This window comes from Acinonyx jubatus, chromosome B3 (genome assembly GCF_027475565.1).
Source record: "Acinonyx jubatus isolate Ajub_Pintada_27869175 chromosome B3, VMU_Ajub_asm_v1.0, whole genome shotgun sequence".
Taxonomy (NCBI): Eukaryota; Metazoa; Chordata; class Mammalia; order Carnivora; family Felidae; genus Acinonyx; species Acinonyx jubatus.
The window spans coordinates 40,188,975-40,212,151 of NC_069386.1; the positions used below are offsets into that span (position 1 = coordinate 40,188,975).

At 40.9% G+C, this 23,177-nt stretch overlaps 1 protein-coding gene across 1 annotated transcript; it reads left to right on the forward strand.

The window, feature by feature from the left end:
- The first annotated feature begins 169 nt into the window (after nucleotides 1-169).
- Nucleotides 170-15,382, forward strand: CIAO2A (cytosolic iron-sulfur assembly component 2A). The gene is made up of 5 exons (XM_015085557.3): nucleotides 170-443; nucleotides 6,012-6,176; nucleotides 10,858-10,907; nucleotides 12,869-12,914; nucleotides 14,099-15,382. The coding sequence occupies exons 1-5, from the start codon at nucleotides 320-322 to the stop codon at nucleotides 14,194-14,196; spliced, it is 483 nt and encodes a 160-aa protein (XP_014941043.1). The 5' UTR covers nucleotides 170-319; the 3' UTR covers nucleotides 14,197-15,382.
- The last annotated feature ends 7,795 nt before the right edge of the window (nucleotides 15,383-23,177 follow it).

The following is a 23,177-nucleotide window of genomic DNA, read 5'->3' on the forward strand; positions in this document are numbered from 1 at the left end:
GAATACAGCTCTCTGTCTTCCGAAGAAAACGCCCCATACGTCCCAGCACGCAATGCGCCTCACGTGCTGGGAGGAATTTTTTTTTTTTCCCCCCTGTCCCGCCGAAACCGAGGAAAGCATGCTGGGGCTTGTAGTCATTGCGGGGCCCTTCCCTAGGTCCTCCGCGCTACTCCGTCGGGTCCCGCCTATTTTCTTCTCCCCTGGAGCTTTAGGCTCGTCTTGGCCCATTTGAAGACCAGGAAGTTGATAAATCGCGAGGCCCACTGCTGAGAGACGGTGGCTCGGGTGGGACAATCGCCAGGGATGGCGGAGCGTAAGGATGGAGCGGGTGTCCGGGCTGCTTTCCTGGACGCGGAGCAGAGTCCTGTGGCTCTCCGGCCTCTTTGAGCGGGGAACTGCCCGGCAGCCCCGGATCATGGAAGAGAAAGCGCTAGAGGTTTATGGTAATTAATTTTACCCAGGGCAGCGTGTGGCTTTGTATGTGGAGACGGGGGTAACAGGGGCTTCACCTGAGGGCTGGGGGTGGAAACTCCGGTTTTTTCTGGGTCTCGGCGGAAAGCTTGGGAAGCCTTTTCTCCGGAGTGGGGAAATGTGGGTCTTTCTAGGACTGGGGCTCTTCCCAAACTTGGGGCTAAGCCGAGCCTGGAGGTCTTAAACACCTCATTTCCCTCTCATGCCCTAGTGCCCTTCTCAAGACTTCTGGGCAGAGCAGGCGTCTAGGGTGCTTGGTTAGGAAGGAACGCTGGCGTGATTGCACTACTGGTCTCCTTCCTTGCGTTCCCTAACCCCTGGATACACATTCCTCCTCCTGCCACCACCGAGAGCACTGCTGGGTGACTAACGAGTTGGGGACTGGCCCAAGGTTACAGCCGCTCTCATGTGCAAAAGAAAATGCAGAGATTCCCCCGAGAGAAGAGGAGGACAAGACTGGTTCCCTGTACCTGGGCCTCGAAATTAGAGTTTCTTATCACAGCCAAGCCTGGAGTGCAAAAAACGAATACACAGAAACACACATATAGTCACATGTGTTTGTTTTGTTTTTAATCCCTTGGGACCATGAGAAAACAAAGGTTTAGAATGGTTAACTACCCAGAGGTCACGCTGCCACTAAACCAACGGCAAAAACCAAACCCCGGATCTTCTGATTTCAAACTTCGTGCACTTTACACCATTTCACAATTGTCTTACGGCTGTTTTTGGACTTAGGTAGTATTGTTTTTGAAAACTAAAAAGACTGGGACTAACTAATGTTCAGAGATTCCTGCTGACTGAGGGAGAAAGATTTAACCCTAAGAATACAAATAAAATGTGGGCAAGGATTATGGGCCAGTAGAAGGAGGTCACAGTTGGAAGGGACCTTTGGAGCCAATCTAATTTACCCCTCTCTTACTAGAGGCAGGACTTAATCAACCCTAGCTATATGATTATTGTGAGTGGAATGATCCCCACAACACGGACACATTCCTGTCCTATCAGACTTATGTCTACAGCATCTCAGGACGGACGGGCACTTGGGGATACAACCTTGGAAGAGAGATGATTCTTGTCCTCAAGTTTATATTGAGGGAGACCTATGTACGCAAAAACAGACTTTTTCATTATATGCAGTACCAACCAATAGACTTGAATAAGAGATACAATAGGAGGAAGGAGAGATCCTAATCTCTGATTGGGGAATCTGGAAAGAGTTTAAGGAGGAATCACTTGAGTTAGGCATTGAAGTAGAAGTAGGTTCTGGATATATGGTGGGTAGAAGGCATACTAAACAGAAAAACGAGCAAAAGAATGGAGGTGAGAAAATAATATGTTAGGGAATGGCAGATAGGTGGGTCTACAGGTTAGGGTTTGTGGTTTAAAGGTGAAAGTGCTGTCAAAAATTGTTTTAGGGGCACCTGGGTGGCTCAGTCGGTTAACTGTTTGCCTCTTGATTTCATCTCAGGTCATGGTCTCATAGTTTGTGGGATGGAGTCCTGTATGAGGTTGATGGCTTGGAGCCTGCTTGAGATTCTCTCCCTCTCTCTCTCTCTCCCTCTCTCTCTCTCTCTCACTACCCCTTCCCCTGCTTGTGCCATCTCTCTTTTTCTCTTTGTGTCAAAATAAATCAATAAACATTTAAAAAATTGTTTTATATACCAGGTTGGAATTGGATACTGAAGGTTTAAATGTAAATAAAGAATATCTGTGCAGAGCCATAGAAGAATTTTTATCAGGGGAGTAATGTGAGAAGAGCAACATTTCTTTCTAAAGAAATAAATCCAGAGCTCTCAAATCATTAGAAAACCAGAGAAGTTTAATGCAGGATGAAATTTAATATCAGGCTTAAGTAACATATAAAGAAAATAATGTGGCCTGTATAAATGAGCCTTACAGGGAACATGCCTAGGATGAGGGGAAGCAAATTTCTTTTTAAAAAGCAGTGTTTCCCTGAGTCCCACGATGATAGAGCCTTGTGAAGAAGAAGCTTTTGTCTTTATTTTTCCTGCCTCCATTTTGAAATTCTGTGGCTGATCAAGTGATAAGCCCAGGAGTTGCTGGGGAAAAGTTGCAATTTGATTGGTTTAGTTTTCCCAGTAGCATTTCTGATTATAAGGGTGCTATAAATAATACAACAAAACCTCAGGCCTGAGAACGTTGTCCCATCCTACGTGAACTCCCTCTACTCTCCTTTCTGCCTCACCATTTTTGTCTCATTCTCCTTTTCCATCTTTTTCTACAACCTCAGAGTAGGAAGGAAATCTTGTCCTCTCCAAGGCCAACCCAGGCTCCCACATCCTTGGTCTCATTCCCTTCTGTTTATTTTGCCAGTCGTGCCCCGCCCCCCCCATATTTTCAGTCTCTCTTCTTCTATTTGGTTCTTCCCCTTGGGCTATATATAAAACACTCAAGTTTCTCTTACCCTTGTGATTGTTCTAGCTTTGTCCAAACCCGCAATTCTTTTCTTTTCCCTTCCCCTTCCCTGCTGAAGCCCTAGGACTACATTTTTAGTTCCCACTCAGTTCCCCTTTTGCAAGCTGGCTTCTACCTTCATCCCTCTACTGAAACTGCTTTTTTACAGGTGATCTCCTGAGTGATAGATCCAAAGACCTATTTCAGCTCTCGTCCACCTGAATTTTTCTGCAGCGTTTAATATTGTTAACCACCCCCCTTTCCATCTCTGCTTCTTGCTTTTATTTCTCCTTCTGATCCCTGAATTAGGTACTTCCCACAGATCTATTCTTGGGTCTCTCCCTTCACATTAGTGGTTCTCAAATTGTACTAAGAGGAACCTGAGGAATTTTTTAGAAGTCACAATGCCCAAGCCATGCTACCCATCAGTTAAACCAGGATCTTTAGGGGTAGGGCTTTAACATCAGTTTTTGTTTTGTTTTGTTTTTAAAGCAGTTCTGATAATTCCATTGTTCAGCCAAGCTTGAAAATTACTGTTAAACTCATTCTTCGTGAATCTGTGGGTTCAACAACCACTGTAGCTTTGGTGTTCTCTCTCTCCCCTTTTTTAATTAAGTTTTTAATTTTAATTCCAGTATAGTTAACTTAGTGTTATGTTAGTTTCAGGTGAACAATATAATGACTCGACAGTTCTATACATTACTCAGTGCTCCTCATAAATGTACTCTTAATTCCCTTCACCTGTTTCACCCATCCCTCAACCCACTCTGGTAACTGTCAGCTCTCCATAGTTAAAAGTCTGTTCCTTGGTTTGTCTGTCTTTTTTTCCCCTTTGTTTGGTTGTTTTGTTTCTTAAATTCTGCATAAAAGTGAAATCATACAATATTTGTCTTTCTCTGACTTATTTCACTTAGCATTATATACTCTCTACCTCCATCCATGTCCTTGCAAATGTCAGTATTTCATTTTTTTTAATGGATGAATAATATTCCATTACATATACAATGCAATATCATTCTGTCTGTCTCACATCTTCTTTAATCATCTATCAGTGGATGCACTTGGGCTGCTTCCATAGTTTGGCTTTTATAAATAATGCTGCAATAAACATCAGGGTGCATGTATCCCTTTGAATTAGTGTTTTTGTATTTTGGGGGTAAATACTCAGTAGTATGATTACTGGATTGTAGGGTAGTTCTATTTTTAATCTTTTGAGGAACCTCCATCCTGTTTTCCAGAGTGGCTACGCCACTTTGCATTCCCACCAAGAGTGCCCAAGGGTTCCTTTTTTCTCCACATCCTTGCCATTGCTCATTTCTTGTGTTGTTGATTTTAGCCATTCTGACAGGTGTGAGGTGGTATCTCATTGTAGTTTGATTTGCATTTCCCTGATGATGAGTGTTGTTGAGCATTTTTGTAAAGTTTATTTATTTGGAGAGGGGAGTGGGCAGGGGCAGAGGCAGAGAGAGAGAGAAAGTATCCCAAGCAGGCTCTGCACTATCAGCATGGAGCTTGACTTGGGGCTCAAACCCACGAACTGTGAGATCATGACCTGAACCAAAGCCAAGAGTCGGTTGCTTAACCGACTGAGCCACACAGCACCCTGAGCATCTTTTTATGGGTCTCTTTAGCTTTGGTGGTCTCTTAAGCCTTATGTACCATTCACTGTTTGCTGGAATGTTCCTTTGGGTTGCCCCTTAAGCACTTCAAAATCATTATGTATAAAATTGAACCCAGTTGCCCCAGCCCCACCCAACTTTCTTCCTGTGTTCTCCAGCTTTTTTTTTTCTTCATTCTATCAGTGTTCTCCCAGACAGACTTAAAACCTGAGTCGGCTTCCATTTTCCCTTTCCTTGTCTTCTACATCCAAACGCTTGTCAAATTCTTTTGATTCTGCTTCTGAAATGACTTCTCCATCTCTCACCTCCTCTCCATTACTATTGTCATGTGCCTGTTTTGGGCCCAGCATTTTCAGCTGGTATCCCTGGGCTCTACTCTTAGTTCTGATTCTACCAGCTGGTGGATGAGTTACCAGCTGACAGTATAGTGCTGTCCACGTTTACTCCCTTGTTCAGAACCTCTTGATTCCTTATTACCTGTGGCTGGCTGTAAAAACAATCCTTGATGGTCTGGATGAATCTCTTATATCCTCACTTATGCTGAGTTCTAGGCAGACTAAACTTTTTTTTAATTAAAAAAAAATTTAAGTAATCTCCTACACCCAACATGGGGATCAAACTCACAACCCCAAGATCAAGAGTCTCATGCATTAGCAACTGAGCCAACCAGGCACCCCTCAATTTCTGGTCCTTTAGTTTCCTTCAACCTTAAATGTCAGATATTGAAATGTCACCCATATTTAAAGGCTTGATTCAGATTCTGCTTTCATAAATCCTGATACCACATTCTCCGACACTTCTTTCTCCACATTTCTTTCTGACACTTTTCTCATTCTTATATTCTCTCTGCAATGTTGGATCCAAGAAATGGGTGTGATCTAATAGTAATCCAAGAAAACTGTCTTCTCAAAAGGAAACTGGTAGTGAAATTTTCCGTCAGAAATCTGGGGAGTTACTGTGATATTTGGTTTTAAAAAAATCAGTGTTTGGATTAGAGCTGGCAAAGTCATCCTTATTTAGAATACTCATGGGTCTTTCTGTTTTTGTTTTTGTTTTTATTTAAAAAAATTTTTTTTAACGTTTTTATTTATTTTTGAGACAGAGAGAAATAGGGCATGAATAGGGGAGGGACAGAGAGAGAAGGAGACACAGAATCGGAAGCAGGCTCCAGGCTCTGAGCTATCAGCCCAGAGCCTGACGCGGGGCTCGAACTCACGGACCGTGAGATCGTGACCTGAGCTGAAGTCGGATGCTTAACGGACTGAGCCACCCAGGCGCCCCATGTGTTTTTTTTTTTTAATGTTCGTTTATTTTTGAGAGAGAGAGGGAGACACAGGATCCAAAGCAGGCTCTGCACTGGCAGCAAGAGACTGATGTGGGGCTCCAACTCAGGAACTGTGAGATCATGACCTGAGCCGAAGTCAGACGCTCAACTGACTGAGCCACCCAGGTGCCCCTAGAATATTCATGTTTTAACATAATACCTTGTCTCTGATGATTCTATAGATTTGATTCGAACCATCCGGGACCCAGAGAAGCCCAATACCTTAGAAGAACTGGAAGTGGTAACCGAAAGTAGTGTGGAGGTTCAGGAGGTAAACGAAGAAGACTATTTGGTTATAATCAGGTTCACGCCAACAGTACCTCACTGCTCTTTGGCAACCCTTATTGGTAAGGTTTTATATGTAAATATATTTTTAATCCTAAGTTATTTTACTGATAGTGACCCCGAATAACAATTAGCATCATGTATCACACTTTACAGTTCGCACAGTATTTTCAGATGTGTATCTTCTGTAGTCCTCACAGGCTATGAGAGACTTTTCAGATGAGGAACCTAAGACTCCGAGAGTCTAAGTGACTTGCTCAGAATCACATAGCCAGGAAACGACGAAGCTGAAGCTCAAACCCAGGTCTCCTGACTCCAAACATGATACCTCCTTTAGTTACACCATGCTGCTTCTCTTTGGTATACACACCTACAACGGCTGGAGAGTGGGTGTGAGCCAGTCCTCCCCTCAGTTTTGGAGATTGGAGTGGGTGCTCTCAGACTGGCACTGCTACCATCACCTTCTTCTCTAGCTGCTCTGTTGGCTTCAGTGAAGTATAGGCAGAAGTCCTAGTGGGAGAGGTGTTGTTTTTGTTTTTTGTTTTTTGTTTGTTTTTGTTTTTTTCTTTGGGGGTTTATTTTGAAGGCTGTTTTCTATTTGAGAGGCTGCATCCAGTATTTTGGAATAGTTAGCAGTAAGATACATAAGAGGTGCCTTTGAATACATACTTTGTTATAAAGAAGAGAAAGGACATTTATTTCAAACCAAAATGTTCATCGGTAGGGGATGGTTTAAATAATCAGTGCTGGTATGTATTAACAATGGAATACTATGTAGCTCTTAAAGAGAATGAAGAAACTGTCCATGTGCTGATATGGAAAGATCTTTATTACATAGTGTTAAGAAATAAAAGCAAGTGTAATATTGCTACGGTTGTGTAAAAAAAGGCAAAAGTAGACATTTGTATTTGATGGCCTATGCATGAAGAATACATAAGAAATGAATAGCTGTGATGGGGGTGGGTAGTAGTGGTGGTAGGAACGGGGCAGGTTGGAGGCAGGATGGGAGGGAGACTTTACTATGTACTTTTTCATATTTTTAAGTTTGTGAGCTATGGGACTATATTATCTATTTAAAAATAGATGTTTATAAAAAGGATCGAAAAGGTAAGCATTTTATTATTGCTTCCATGCTTGTGATTTCTGTCTTTTCTCGCTTATTGATCTGGGATCCCTATTAGTGGTTTCTAGTATACGGGCCACATCTTGAGGGACTATAGGGTTTGTGAATCCATAGGTAATATTGTAGTTATTAATATTCCATACTAGAAAAAGCATTTTGGGGTGTTTGTCTGTTTGTGAAGATTTTATTTTTAAGTTACCTCTGTACCTAATGTGGGGCGGGAGCTCACAACCTCGAGATCAAGAGTCGCATGCTCTGCTGACTGATCTGGCCAGGCACCCCGGAAAAAGTGTTTTTGAATGCATACTTATCTTTTTTGTCATTGGACAGTTTCTGAATTGCCAGATTCCAGAAGTGCTGCTGCTCTTTTGATGTGAAGGGGGTGTCTTAAAATATTTTGGTATATAAGGGTTCTTAAACAGAGGGTCTATTACTCCAAGAGTCTTCAGCAAATTGATTTTTCAAAAAGTAATGTTTATTTTGTGTTTTTTAAATTGCAAAAGTAATATCTTGGCAATAATTTGGAAACCCCACGAAAGCATAAACAACAAAATAAAAACCAGCTGTCATAAAAGAATGTGTGTTTGGGTTTAAAACTCCAGCTCCGTCAGGTCTGCCATTTTGTGGTCTTAGGCAAGTTACTTAACCTTTCTGGGCCTCAGTTTCCTAATCTGTAAAGGAGAGATAGTAAGAATAGCAACGGCATCACAAGGGTTAGATAATAGAAAGCTTGAAATAGATAAGCATAGGCAATTTTTTATTCATCATTAAATATTAGTTTTTAATTATATAGTCATGTAGGTCTGTGTTACTAGCACAATATATTATGTTTTATACCATTTAGACCACTTCTAGGCTTTCACAATTATAAATTATACTATGATGAACAACTTTATATGTAAATATTTTTATATGTCTCTAGTTATTGCCTCAGGATAAATTCCTTTAATTGGAATTATTGGGTCATGTGGTATAAGTATTTTCAAGCTTCTGGGTACATATTAGGAAATCCTTCTTAAAAAGTTTCTACTCTTTGAGGAATTAAGGAAATAATTCCATAGAAGAAAACAGCATGTACAAAACATTTATCATAAACTTATAATAAAGAAATCTGGAAGAAATTATAGTATCTATTAAGGAAATGGCATCCAATATAATGGGATTTCTTATTGCTATTGAAAATGATAAATATAATCAAGGAATCAAAGTATCTGAGCAATGTATGAAAAAACTTAAATGCTAAGTTGAATTTGCATAATGATTGTAATTATTGAAAAAACTGTGTTTATGAAAGTCCATGAAATAAAAGTAAATGTAAAGACACCAAGATCTGATTATGGTAGATATTTCAGATCTATACACTTCAGGTGTTGTTTTTGTTTTTCTGTTTTTGAGAGAGAGAGAGAGGGAGGGTGCAAGTGAGCGTGGGGCAGAGAAAGAGGAGGGAGGGAGAGAGAGAGAGAAAGAAACGGGACTCACCTGAAGCAGGGCTCGAGCTCACGAACCATGAGATTAAGACCTGAGCTGAAGTCAGATGCTTAACCGGCTGAGCCACCTAGGCACCCCCAGATCTGTACACTTCTTGAGCAAAGTTTTGTCGGGTTTTTGTTTTTGTTTTTTTTTTGGCTCTTTCAATATGAGTTTCAGTTAGGACCTTTGCCTTTTTAGAGGTTAGTAGAGTAGTGTAGTAACCATGTTCAATCGATATGATCGGAAAACTTAATAAAAAGAGCTCTCTTTCTGACATTTGGGAGGCATTTCCTGTGAGCAGATAGTACTAAACAGGGAAAGGCACCTGGGTGCATTCCCCTGGGATTGCTGATGTTGTCACCTACTCAGAATTATCCTGGTAGATAATTGCAGAGACAAAGGAAACTCAAAGGGGCTGAGCCGGGTAAGGCAGAGAAACCAGTTGTTAACTATTTGTGTAGACTTAGTCTAGACAAGACTAGCTGGAGGCAGGTGTGATCCAATATGAAGGGCATAGGATTTGGAGTCAGAAGGTCTATATTTAGCTCCCAGCTGTCCACCTGTTAACTATATGATGTCAAACAAATCACTTATCTTGGTTCCTGGCTGTAAAATGAAAATGATAACAATAGTAATGGCTAATATTATTGGATACTTTTTATGTACCAAGTACTATTTTAGGCACATTGTGTAACTATTTATTACTTATAACACCCCTATATAGAGTGGTACTGTTATAATACTTACTTTATGGATAAGCAAACTGAAGTTCAGAAGAATTCAGTAGCTTGCCCAGGGTCACATAGCTAGTATGTTCTGGAGCCACTCTTGAACCCAAAGAATCTATCTCAATAATGCTGTACTGCTTCTCTTGAGGATTTTGATGCTCAAGAAAGTGCTTTGTGAGTTGTGAAACAGTTATTATTTACTTTATGGATAAAACACCTACCAACGGTGAGTAGAACACATGAGAATGTTCAGATGGTGTACAGGTAACAGATAAAAGAGACAGCGTGGGGAGAAGAACTCTCCAGATAGGCTTTAAGGAAATGGTTTAAAGGGAAAACCCCTTAAAGAAATGATATATTGTGTTTAGAGTTCTTTAATATGTATTATGAAATTCCTGTGTTCTAGACTCGAAGCACTCCGGAACACTTTCTGTGCATAATAAGAACAATTTGACTTTTGTGTCTTGGGATGTTGATTTAATTAAAAATTCATTACTTATTTTGAAGTGGGGGAAGAAGTAGAGCATGGGCACAAAAGAGTCTGTTCCAAGCCCAGTTTTAATTTCTCTTACAAGTCTCAACAAGGGGAAAAAAAATCATTGAACTGTGACTTGGTGTTGGGGTGGCTAACTGAACTTCAGAGGAACTTGTTTCAGGGCAACAGCTCTATTTGTACATTGCGGCATAGAGGATTCCAAACTTGGGAAGTTTCTTGTGGTCCTTTTTAAGTGGATCTTACTTGGTTTTATTTTATCTTATTTTTAAATTTTTTTAATTATTTATATTTGAGAGAGAGAAAGAGAGACACAGTGCTTGAGTGGGAGAGGGGCAGAGAGACAGAAGCCCAGAATCTGAAGCAGGCTCCAGGACCCAAGCTGTCAGCACAGAGCCCGACATGGGGCTGAAACTCATGAACCACGAGGTCATGACCTGAGCCAAAGTTGGATGCCCAACTGACTGAGCCACCCAGGCTCCCCTAAGTGACTCTTACTTGGTTTTAAATATTTGGGTGATCTGGTCTGTTAGTGTTCAATAAAGTGTAATGAGTGAATTGACCTTTGCTTGAAGGCAAATCGATGCAGTAGAAAGGACGTAGGCTTTGCAGTGGTCTTGGGTTTTAGTCCCAACTGCCACTTTACTAGCTCAGTGATGTTGGGCAAGTTACATTGTGACCTTGGTTTCATAATTTATAGAATGGGTTTGGTAATATTTGGCTCACTGGAGTGTTATGAGGAGTATGTAAGACTATATAAAAGTTGCTAGCATGGTGCATGGCTCAGAGGAAACCTCCACTGGGTTGAGCCAAAGCTTTTCCAGCTACTGTACTGTATGGAGATATCTACACACAGCTGTATGCTTTTTCAAGAACTAATAAAAGAATAGATAATTGGGGCCGTTTTTTTTTTTTTTTCCCCTCTACAGGGCTGTGCTTAAGAGTAAAACTTCAGCGGTGTTTACCGTTTAAACATAAGGTAAGGAAGATTTTCTTGTTTTATAACTGCTTTATTGAGATTTAATTCACCTTTCACACAGTTCCATCTGTTGAAAGTGTACAACTTAATTGTTTTTAGTATATTCACTGAGTTTTGCAACCATCACTACTATCAGTTTTAAAACATTTTTATCACCTCAGTAAGAAACCCCACACCTATTTCCCCAAACCTTCCCCTATCCCCAGCTAACCACTGATCTACTTTTGGTCTCTGTATATTTGTTTATTCTGGATGTTTAATTCAAATGGAATCATACATTTGTCATCTTTTTTCACTTAAAATATTATTTTCAGAATTCATCCATGTTGTAGTATGTGTCAGTATTTCAGTCCTTTTTATTGCCTTACACTATTCCCGTTGTATGAATATGCCGTAGTTTATCTTTTGATTAGTTGACGGACACTTGGGTTGTTTACGCTTTTTGTCTATTATAAATTTGTTTGGGCATATGTTTTCATTTTCCTCTACTAGGAGGGGAATTGCTGGATCTTTTGCTAACTGTATTTAACCTTTTGAGGAACTGCTAGACTGTTTCCCAGAGCTACTTCACCGTTTTACATTCAGTAAAATGTACATACTGCTACTTCACCAGCAGTATGAGGGTTCTGATTTCTCCACATCTTTACTTACACTTCTGTTTGATCTGTATTATTACTATCTTTTTCATTATAGCCATCCTGGTGGGTTGGAAGTGATAACTCATGGTTTTGATTTCCATTTCTCTGGTGGCTAATAATGTTAAGCATATTTTCATGTGCAAAAATTTTAAACCAAGTAAGAACCACTTAGAAAGGGCCGCAAGTAACCTCTCGAATTCAGAATCTTCTATGCCTACCCGGTACCAAACCAACTGTGTGGTTTCGCTGAGGTATTGTTAGTTCATATAGGAATCACAGGGTAAGTGCTTGACTTTTCCCCTTTATTTACCATTTTCCAGAGTAATAAGTCGTGCATAATTTAAACCAAAGTAAATGAGTATAAAGTGATTTTATACCTGTTGCTTTATTGTCTGGAAGAAGAGTTAGTGTCATGCCACTAGGGGAATTTATATGGTGTTTTGTTTTTAAAAAAAGACTGTTCTAGATGATCTCTGGGGTCTCTTTTAACCATAATAAGGTATGATTTTTTTTTCACTCTTGAAAAACGTTTATCTCAGTAGTAAAATAACTTTATAAGAATTAGTTAATACACTCCACTGTTCTCTGGAAAGTAGACACGAGTTTATCATATAGCATGCTTTATTTGCCATGGGATTTGCAGTAATTTTGTGGGTTTATCTCAGAAGCTCCAGTTCTTGGAGGTTAGCTAATCTGAGGGAGTGCAGGAGGCCAGGAGGGATACCTTAACTGATATTATACTTGAGAGGAAATTTAGCAAGATAACAGTGTATGAGAAAAAGGAGGATACTGACAACTGTATATTGTGATCCTATTTTTGTAAAATAAGCAAAGAAAAGAAACTTCCAACCTTGGTGTGTGTTTGTGTGTGTGTGTGTGTGTGTGTGTGTGTGTGTATAAAATCTATATTCCATTATTAGGTATGGAGAAAAAATATGGAAGAAACTACACGAGATTATTAGTATAGCTTGTTTGGGGCTTGGGGCAGGGAGTAAGTTTAGATACTTTAGGTACTAATCTGGGAGGAAGAGGTAGAGAGATCCATGAGTGAAATATGTTTGAGATCTCATTTGTGTAAACTTTTATTTGTATGTATGCATTTTAAAAAGTAATTAATGGGAATAACCCTGCAAGCCTTCCCACAGGTGACCAAAATTTAAAATCCTGCTAATTTCAGTCCTTGTTTTAGAGGGATCTGTCACTGATGTTAGAAAAAGGAATTGGGCTTTCATCCTTAGGCTCTTGAGTCCTCTGTGCATTGCACTTCACTCATTATCATAGAGTACTCTAAATGTTTTGCTTTTAATATTTTTTTCTTCCTAGTTGGAAATCTACATTTCAGAAGGAACCCACTCAACGGAGGAAGACAGTAAGTCAATCCTGACTCATTATTAGAAAGAAACAACTTTAGATAGTACTTCATCTTGGATACCAAGTTATTCTGCCATCCAACTATCTACGGGGTCAAAAAAGTGCAGAATTAGTTGTTAGCTCTTGCTTGAGGTGGGGGAATCTAGACTTTTCAAGAAGTAGTTTTTCTGTAGGACTCTAGGTGAACTAGAGGTAAGACCTATGGATATTGGCTGGTTTAGGCTAGGAGCTGCACATCTCTGAAGAATATCCAGCTTTAGGGACCTTGACTTATAAACTCTAAGGAGGGCTTGATATTTTTCTTTGATGCAGGATAGAGAGCTATGTACTTAAAATTTAAATTCAAGGTCCAGAAAAGAATATGGACATTTCTTTTGAACTCTTACATCAAGAGTGCTTTTAGCAAATTATAGACAACAGATATGGGCCAGTACCTTAATTATATGAAGATCCATGCAGACTCATTAAAAAAAAGACCTAGTAGATGAAGGAAAATTCACAGAACTAAGAGATAAACATGGGGTAATGTTCGCACTCATCATTAATCAAGGGATTATAAATTACAACAAAAATATGGAGCCATTTTTCACTTCCTCTTTTATGTGTGTGTTTATTTGTTTTTATTTATACTGTCAGATATTTTTTGCAAAGTGATAATTCATGTATTGTTGTTGACAATATAATTAGTTAAAAAATGTTGGGAAGTAATTCAGTGATGAGAATCAAAACCATGAAAATATTCATATCCCTTGATCTAACAATGCCACTTTTAAGAACCTTTCCAAAAAGAAGGGTGTATGTATAAAGGTGCTCAATGTAGCGTAGTCTTTATAATTAATTTAGAAGACATATAATTTTTGATGTGTTAAATTACCCTGTAATAAAAAAAAAATAGGTTAAAGGGGGAAAAATAGAAAATTTTAAAATTTCATTTACTCTTTACTCTGTATGGAAATATGTATATGGACAAAGACTAGAAAGAAAGAAATGAAAATAGTTGTGGAAGAGTAGTAGGATTATAGGGTGTAATTTTCTCTGTAAGTCTCCCTTCTAGAACTTAGGAATCATTAGCCAAAATAAGCTTTAATTTACAAAGGAGTTAAATTCTGTTTTAACAGGCTAAAAAAATTTGTTACTATATATTGACACAGTTCCTTTGCTAACTTCGTCTGTATTTTGCAGTCAACAAGCAGATAAATGACAAAGAGCGAGTGGCAGCTGCAATGGAAAACCCCAATTTACGGGAAATCGTGGAACAGTGTGTCCTTGAACCTGACTGATTGCTGTTTTGAGAGCCACTTAACTTTAATTGTTTGGTATATTTGTTTAAATTCTTTGTAAAATGTAAAGACTCGTGTTTAATACGTAGGTGATTTGTACCTCGAAGCATTTTTTTAATGGATGATTTGCAAGCAAGATTTAATTATATGTAGTACCTAGTTTGCTCAGTGTATAACATTCTCAGGATTTGTAACACTTAAATGATCAGACAGAAGAATATTTTCTAGTTATTATGTGTCAGACAAGTTGCTATTTTTCTGACGCCTCTTCTGGTACAACTACTTTTCATGTCAAATATTTACTGTGCCCAAATGCGTTCAATTTAAATCATTACTCTGTAGAATAAATAAAACAGAGATGATTCTTGTAATGACATACTTTAGAATGTTTTTATTGAATTATAAATTTTAGTGTAAATGTCAACTCAAAAGAAATTTAAAAGCTTTATTTTCTTATTAGAATGTAGAATCAGAAATCAGAGAACAAGAAAGAACCCTTAAAATCAAGCCTAGGCCCTGCTTTCCTTCAAGGACAGTCTGGGACCCATTTGTAGATGAGGAAGAAACATGGAGAGGGTCAGATATCGTACATAATTTTGAAGATCAAGAAGTCCCCAAAGAAGTTTTGATTAAACCAGTCTGAATTTACGGTCTCTTCTTTACTTGAACTTTGTTTAGTTTGTTTTAGGGGCTAATGATACTTGAAGTGTAACAGGGTGTGGAAGGCAGCCGCCGAGATGTTCCCCAGTGATCCTTGATTTCTGATGTTCATGCCCTGTAGAGTTGCCTTCCATATTGAATCAGAGCTAGTAGGTGTAGCTAATCAAGAATCAGAGGTGATAGTGTGTGACTTATGAGGCTAGATCATAATAGGCGTTGTTGCATTCATCTTGATTTCTTGAATTGCTCACTCCTCGGGAATCCAGCCACCCTGTCATGAGAACAGTCAAGCAGCCCTGTGGAGAATTCCACAAAGAGAGGAACTGAGGCATTCTACCAACAACCAGCACCAAATTGCACGCCATAGGAGTGAGCCATGTTAGAAGTGATCCTCCAGCCTCAGTCAAGCTGATATTTTGATTGGAACCTCAAGAGACCCTGAGCCAGAACTGCCTAGCTAGGGCGCCCAAATTCCTGACCCAGAGAAGCTGTGAGCAATAATGAATGTTTATTGTTTATACCACAAGTTTTGGGGTAATTTGTTGTATAGCAATAAGTAACTAATGCACAAGTTCCTAGAATGGAACTCTTCTGCCTTAAATTTAATTGAGGACACAAAGGGGAAAACAGGAGAACTTATTCCAAGGCTCTTGATAACCCTTTATCCACTTTGGGAATACAAGTTTTGAAAGAACAGAGAGGATTTTGTAAGAAGTTTAATGAGATTTTTCGGATAAAGTTGTTGCTGTGTTGAGTTCCAACCCCCATTTTGGAGGAAGGGTAGGGAAGTGATATCTACCACTATCTTCAGAGGGAAGTTCTCAGGGGACAACTCAGAGTTTGGGAATGTGTTCCCTGCAGTTGGGAGATGCAGCAAACTGGTACCTGACTCAGGCCTGAGAAAGAAGGTGGAAGTGGGCTGGAGGCCGGGCTGTAGGTGAAGGCTGACTCCTGCCTAGGAAACCTAGAGGAAAGATAAGGCCAGTGACTTTGGTGACAGAGCCCTCCTGGCAAGGAACACATGAATACCTCTCATGGACTGTGCTGTGGGTTCATATTTGACAGTGTCCAATAGGCCATCAGCAGAGCCAAGGAGACCTCCACAGAAAGGGTCTGGACATGTCCTGCCTGGTGCCCAGGGACTGAGGAGAGAGGACAGCAAATGAGCAACAAGGGGGGAGATGCATCTGCCGGGGTCAAGGGTGCAGCAGGAAGCTCTGGAAGGCTCATGAAAGTACCAACCCGAGAGAGAGACCCAGCTGTAATCACCAGGCAGGCCCAGAGAGCACGGAGTCCAACAGCTAAGTCAGAACCGTTCAGTCTCCAGTGTTCCTTCCTCCTCAGCCTCCAAAGCAGTGGTAGAATAACTAGCAAGCAGGGGAGTTGAAGAGGAGGAAAGAAAAGAGAGCAAAGGACTGCATCCCATTGCCCTGCTGTAGGTTTTTAGCCTGAAGCAGACTCAAAAGACTTAATGCCAAGTTTGTAGTTTTGACTATTAGATGTGACTAGATTCTCTCTTTTTTTTTAAACTAATTTATTTATTTTGAGAAAGAGCTGGGAAGGGGCAGAGAGGGAGAGAGAGAACTCCAAGCAGGCTCTGTGCTGTCAGTGCAGAGCCCGACGCGGGGCTCAGTCCCACAAACTGTGACATCATGACCTGAGCCGAAACCAAGCTGGACCCTCAACCGACTGAGCCACCCTGGCGCCCCTAGATGTGACTAGATATTTGGTGATTAAAACTGATAGGAAGACAATCTGACAGAAAATCATGTGTCTGCCCAAATCTTCCCTGTTGGGCAGAGGAAAATCATGTCTTCTCAACAAAGTGTCAAAGGATAGTGGGGGACAAAAATAAAACTAATTATTTTTTTATTTTTTTTTATTTTAAAAAAAAATTTTTTTTAACGTTTATTTATTTTTGGGACAGAGAGAGACAGAGCATGAATGGGGGAGGGGCAGAGAGAGAGGGAGACACAGAATCTGAAGCAGGCTCCAGGCTCTGAGCCATCAGCCCAGAGCCCGACGCGGGGCTCGAACCCACGGACCGCGAGATCGTGACCTGAGCCCAAGTCGGAGGCCCAACCGACTGAGCCACCCAGGCGCCCCTAAAACTAATTCTTATATAACCTACTGATTATAGACATGCTTTTGAAACTGTCTTGGCTTCTGCTAAGGCTCTGTGCTGCCTCAGCACAGCTTCATCCCCATGTTCTCTCTCTCTCTCTCTCTCTCTCGTAATTACTAATGGTGCTGCTGTCAGAAAAATCAGACATTGTGACATTGGAGCACTAGCCTTGTAGAAATGTCACTACGAGTTGCTGATCTGCTAAGAAAGTTCTCATTGGCTCCTTTTTTCTGGGGCATTAAGAATCTGTCCCCCAGCATCTATACATAGATCCACAAGTCATAAAATGTTGCTGTTTTTTAGTCATCACTGTAATCACTTCTTTCTAAAGTACAAATGCACCCAAGAAGGTCCTTGGCACCAACACTGAGTTCCTTGTTTCATGGCAACTTGCAATCAGGGCCAGGGCAAGAGCTGTGTCCCTAGTGTGTATACCCGGTTTCATGTTCTCCCAGCCAGTGTACACATGTGCATACAAGTACTTTTTAACTGGCTGTCTGCCTTTTAAAAAAATGTTTTTTATTTCATTTATTTTTTAGAGGGAGACAGAATCCCAAGCATGCTCCACGATATCAGCACAGAGCCTGACGTGAGACTCGAACCCACAAACTGTGAGATCATGACCTGAGCCGAAGTCGGACACTTAACTGTTGGAACCACCTAGGCACTCCTGGCTATCTGCTTCTAAAAGATATGGCTGGTGTCATCAGAGGGGCTCTGAGACTAACAGCCTAGGATCAAATTCACATCCCCAAATTCTGACCATTTCTCATCACTGGGATGTCATGGTTAGGGGTTAAGGAACAAGGGCTGTCTTTATGTTCCCTTCTTATGAGACCCTGATGTATGAAATGTTCTTTGCTGGTTTCAGGTGGCTGGAGTCTGATGAAGTCAGAGATCCCTAGTGTATACTCTCACCAACGCACACACTTACTCCTCGGTGCTCTCATCCACAGATATTTTAGTGAGCACTCTGAGTACCAGGCACTGTCAGGTGCCGAGGATACAAGGACAGATAGGCCACTCTCTGTCCCCTTGGAGTTCATACTTAACCAACCTCTGCCTTCAGTCCCTCTGCTGCAGGCAATGAATGACGCAGCCCATCTCTTTATGTGCCTGAGTTTGGCTTGGCTGGGTGACACAGAGGCTAGACAGCTAGAAGCAAAGACAAAATCATACCTCAGGGACTGTTGAGTGACGCACAACCAGAAATGGGTCACTGCTGCAGCACTCCCATCCTGCTGGCCCCAATGGTCTTAGAAGTTAGATGGGACTGTTATGTCTCCACATTGCCAGGATGATCTCTCCTCTCCCTGCCGTTTTGTGTGATTCACTCCAGCTTCAGAGCCCTAGATGGGGTCTCTAATCCCAAGTCCCACGTCCTTGCCCTGGCTGCCACAGAGGCGGGAGAAAGGAGAGTCTGGCCTTCTGTATGGGACACGAACTCTGTCTCTGCAAGAGTCACGTGGTAGGAACTCCCCAAATGCAGTATGATGGTTCCAATGACTAATGTCCCCTACGTTAATAACATACTTAGATGAGTTTGTACTTAATCACAACAACACCAACACACAAGAGAAGAGAAGAGGCACCCATATTTACAAGATGTATTATCTAGTCCCATCTCTGGCAGGGTCCGCAAAATTTTTTGGAAAAGGGCCAGATAGTAAATGTTTAGGCTTTGTGTCTCTGTTGTAGCTATTCGGCTCTGCTCTTGTAGCACAAAAGCAGCTGTGGCAATATGTAAACGAATGAATGTGGCTGTGTTCCAATAAAACATTTTTTATGGACACAACTTTGAATGTCATTTAATTTTATGTGTCGTGAAATAATTCTTTTGATTTTTTTTTCAGCCATTTAAAAATATACAAACCATTCTCAAAACACAAAAACAAACATTCTCAGCTTTGAGGGTTGTATGAAAGCCAGTATTAGGCAGGATTTGGCCTGTGGGCCATTTGCCGACCCCTGATCTGTAGGAATGATTCATGACCTTTTCGGAAGTTCTCAGACCTCTTTGAGAATCTGATAAAAGATAAGGAATGGATCCTTTTCCTTTTTCTTTTGGAAAAAAAGCACTCGCATGACACTTTGCATGGGACTCCAGGATTTTCATGGATTTGCTGAGGAGTCAGTGGAAGCCAAGTTTGTAACTCTGGTCTGCAAATCATGCTGCCTGAGCATTTGGGCTTCCTATTCTTTTGATATCTCCTCAGAGCCCTGGGCTTCACAGCTTTGATTAGGAAGCCACTACCTTCTCAGACTGTAATAAATAATCAAGAAGCTTTCTCACCTCTACTGTGAAACAACAGCTTTGTTACCCAAACTGCAGATGTCTCCTGCAGGACACAATTAACTGTAACCGGGGGAGGACTTTTTTAGGAAGAAGAGAGATTGCTCTAAAAGCCACATTGCATTCATAGGCCATTTGGTATTCCTTGTGCATTAATACAATGGCAGAAAACAAGCCAGTGAACTAACAGCTGAAACTCCTCACTGATGCATCATCACTGGAAATGCTATTTTTTTAAAGCTGCTGGTGGGTACTGAGTATTTGTTATGTTATTCCTTATATATTTTTCGTATATATGGAATATTTTACAAACAATTAAAAAAATTTTAACGTTTATTTTTGAGAGAGAGAGAGAGAGAGAGACAGTGTGAGCGGGGGAGGGGTAGAGAGAGAGGGAGACACAGAATCCGGAGCAGGCTCCAGGCTCCGAGCTGTCAGCACAGAGCCTAACGCGGGGCTCGAACCCGTGAACTGTGAGATCATGCCCTGAGCCAAAGTTGGACCCTCAACCGACAGAGTCACCCAGGCGCCCCATACAAATTTTTTTTTTTAATTTTTTTTTTAATGTTCATTTATTTTTGAGACAGAGACAGAGCATGAACAGGGGAGGGGCAGAGAGAGAGGGAGACACAGAATCGGAAGCAGACTCCAGGCTCTGAGCCATCAGCCCAGAGCCCGACATGGGGCTCGAACTCATGGACCGCAAGATCGTGCCCTGAGCTGAAGCCAGACACTTAACCGACTGAGCCACCCAGGTGCCTCCAAATGTTCTTTTTTTAAACCCACTGGATTTAGCCTGGACCAGAAGTTGTCCCTTAATCAGGTTAGAATGCCCATACGGTAGAGGCAAACTCAGTCTCTGTGTGAACTTATTTAGGACAGATGTACTTGGGGAAGGGGTAGGTAGCAGTTTGCTATGTGGGCTATAAGGTTCTCTCTGTGTACTGTTATTATCACACAGATCTTTGCCCCTCACAAAGGAGGTGGTTCAGAGCACAGACCCTGGTGCCAACATGCCACCTTGTTCTAATTCTAGACTTAGCCACTTGGGTAGCTGTGTGACCTTGGGCAAGTTACTGAACCTCTCTGTACCTTAATATCCTCATCTGTAAAGTGAGGTATTTGATAGGGCTGTTAAGAGGATTAAGAGAGAATGCTTGTAAGTACTGAGCACAATGCCTGGAACATAGTAAATGCTTCATTTTAGTGTATGTTAAGTAAAAATAGACGAGAGGGCCCTTTGGTACCAAGTTGCTTGATGGAGAGGACAGTTTTCCTTCCCGGCTGGGTGCAATTACCTGGGGAGCACTAGATGGCAGCAAAGCATGATTCCTTAGTGCTGGCTTTCAGGTTTCCGGCCAGCCTGCCAGGAACAAGACAGAGAGCACTGATTGCTTAGTGTCAGCTGTCCAGGGTATTCTCAGCACCTTCCCAGGGACCTGCAGAGGGACCCTCCAGGGCACCCTCGCCACCACTCTTACCCGGCTGCACTAAATGCCAGACCACACTGAGCGCATTGCCTTTGTTCTGACTGAGGTGATTATCACAGAAGACTTTCTTAGATGTGGAATTACTTTGCTAAAGGTTATGAATAATTTTGAGGCTTTTGATATATATTGCTGAATTTCCCTCGGAAAAAAATTGTGCTGATTGACATCCTACCAAGAATGGGGGTTTGTGAGGGGCACCTGGGTAGCTCAGTCCGTTGGGCGTCTGATTTTGGCTCAGGTCATGATCTCACAGCTTGTGAGGTCAAACCCCACGTTGGGCTCTGTGCTGACAGCTCAGAGCCTGGAGCCTGCTTCAGATTCTGTGTCTCCCTCTCTCTCTGCCCCTCCCCAGCTAGGGCTCTGTGTCTCTCTCTCAAAAATAAATAAACGTTAAAAAATTTTTTTAAACAAAGCATGGGGGTTTGTGTTTCTGCCCCACACTACTACAGGGTATTGTTATTTTGTTTTTGGGAGGCAGGTATTGTTATTTTTAAAAAATCCCTGCCCTAGATGGAAGATTTTTAAATGCAATCTTTTTTTTCATTCACATTTGATAAGATTAAACATTGGAAAATAGTTTTCTATTGCGATTTTAAAACATCACCTGTTGATATCCTTTGCCCACTTTTCTATTGAGATGTTCACTTAAAAAAAAACTATACAGTATGAGTTTTAGAGTTTTTTGTCATATATACAGCAAATATGTTTCCCAGTGTTTTGGTTGCATAGGCATGTTTAATTAATGTCTACTAACTAATGTAAACTAAATTAACATGTTAATAAATAACATGAATTATTTATTCAGTTTTAAAAATTTATTTTATTTTTAATGTTTATTTTTGAGAGAGAGACAGAGTATGAGCGGGGGAGGGGCAGAGAGAGAGGAAGACACAGAATCCGAAGCAGGCTCCAGGCTCTGAGCTGTCAGCACAGCGCCTAATGCAGGGCTTGAACCCATGAACTGTGAGATCACGCCCTGAGCCGAAGTCAGATGCTTAACCAACTGAGCCACCCAGGTGCTCCTATTTAGTTTTTGAATGAATAATACCTTCAGGTGGTTTGAACATCAAAAAGCATAGTATAGGGACACCTGGGTGGCTCAGTCAGTTAAGCATCTGACTTCAGTTCAGGTCATGATCTCTTGGTTTGTGGGTTCGAGCCCTGCATAGGGCTCTGTGTTGATGGTGAGGAGCCTGCCTGGGATTCTCTCTCTCTCTCTCTCTCTCTCTCTCTCTCTCTCTCTCTCTTTCTCTGCCTGTCCTTCACTCTCTCTCTCTCAAAATAAATAAATAAACAAAAATATTTTTTTAAAAGCATAGTATAAGGCCTATGGTGAAAAGATTCCTTCCCATCCTGTTCCACCCAGTTTTCACCCTTCCCCAACAGGTTTCATGATTAATAATTTCTTACTGCTCCAGAGAGTTTTATGCCTGTAAAAGCCAATACAAATATATATACCCTTGTTGGCACAACTTTTTGCATACATTGTGCCAGACCACACTGTTCTATGCCTTGCTTTTTTTCTATTTAACAATATATCTTTGAGATATTCCTATATCAAATCTACAAAGAACTTACCCATCATTATTTACAGTGTTATAGTGTTTCATTTTATTTAATTTTTTTTTAATGTTTATTTATTTTTGAGACAGAGAGAGACAGAGCATGAACGGGGGAGGGTCAGAGAGAGAGGGAGACACAGAATCTGAAGCAGGCTCCAGGCTCTGAGCTGTCAGCACAGAGCCCGACGCGGGGCTCAAACTCACGGACCGTGAGATCATGACCTGAGCCGAAGTCGGCCGCTTAACCGACTGAGCCACCCAGGCGCCCCTATGTTTCATTTTAAATAACAAGGCTCCTGTTGGTAGTCATTTAGATTAATTCCATTATTTTGCTATTACTAACCAGGCTACAATGAGCAAGCATACCTCATATCATACGTTTACAAGTGGATCTCTAGGATAAATTTTTGAAAACAGGATTGTTATAAAGTATCTATACATTTACATTATATAGCTACTGATGGATTGCCCCTCGTAGCGATTATGCCAATATACACTTGTACCATCAATGGATGAAAGCGCCCATTTCACTGCAGCCAAATAAGGCATCATCAAACTTTTAGATTTTTGTTAAACTAATACGGGAAAAATTTTATCTCAGTGGAATTTTAGTATTTTTCCCATCATGAATGAGGTTAACATCATTTTTACATAAGTGAGAGGCATTTATATTTTCTTTTTTTAATGTTTATTTATTTATATTTTGAGAGAGAAAGAAAGAGAGAGGGTGGGGCAGAGAGAGAGAGGGAGACAAAGAATCCCAAGCAGGATCCGAGATGTCAGCGTGGAGCCTGACTCAGGGCTTGATCCCACAAACATGAGATCATGATCTGAGCCGAAATCAAGAGTCA

Bases quoted from the DNA above. Each gene is read 5' to 3' on its own strand.
- CIAO2A (XM_015085557.3), top strand. From the start codon at position 320: ATGGAGCGGGTGTCCGGGCTGCTTTCCTGGACGCGGAGCAGAGTCCTG. The intron at 444-6,011 runs GTAATTAATTTT...ATGATTCTATAG, and splicing joins GAAAGCGCTAGAGGTTTATG to ATTTGATTCGAACCATCCGG. The intron at 10,908-12,868 runs GTAAGGAAGATT...TTTTCTTCCTAG, and splicing joins GTTTACCGTTTAAACATAAG to TTGGAAATCTACATTTCAGA.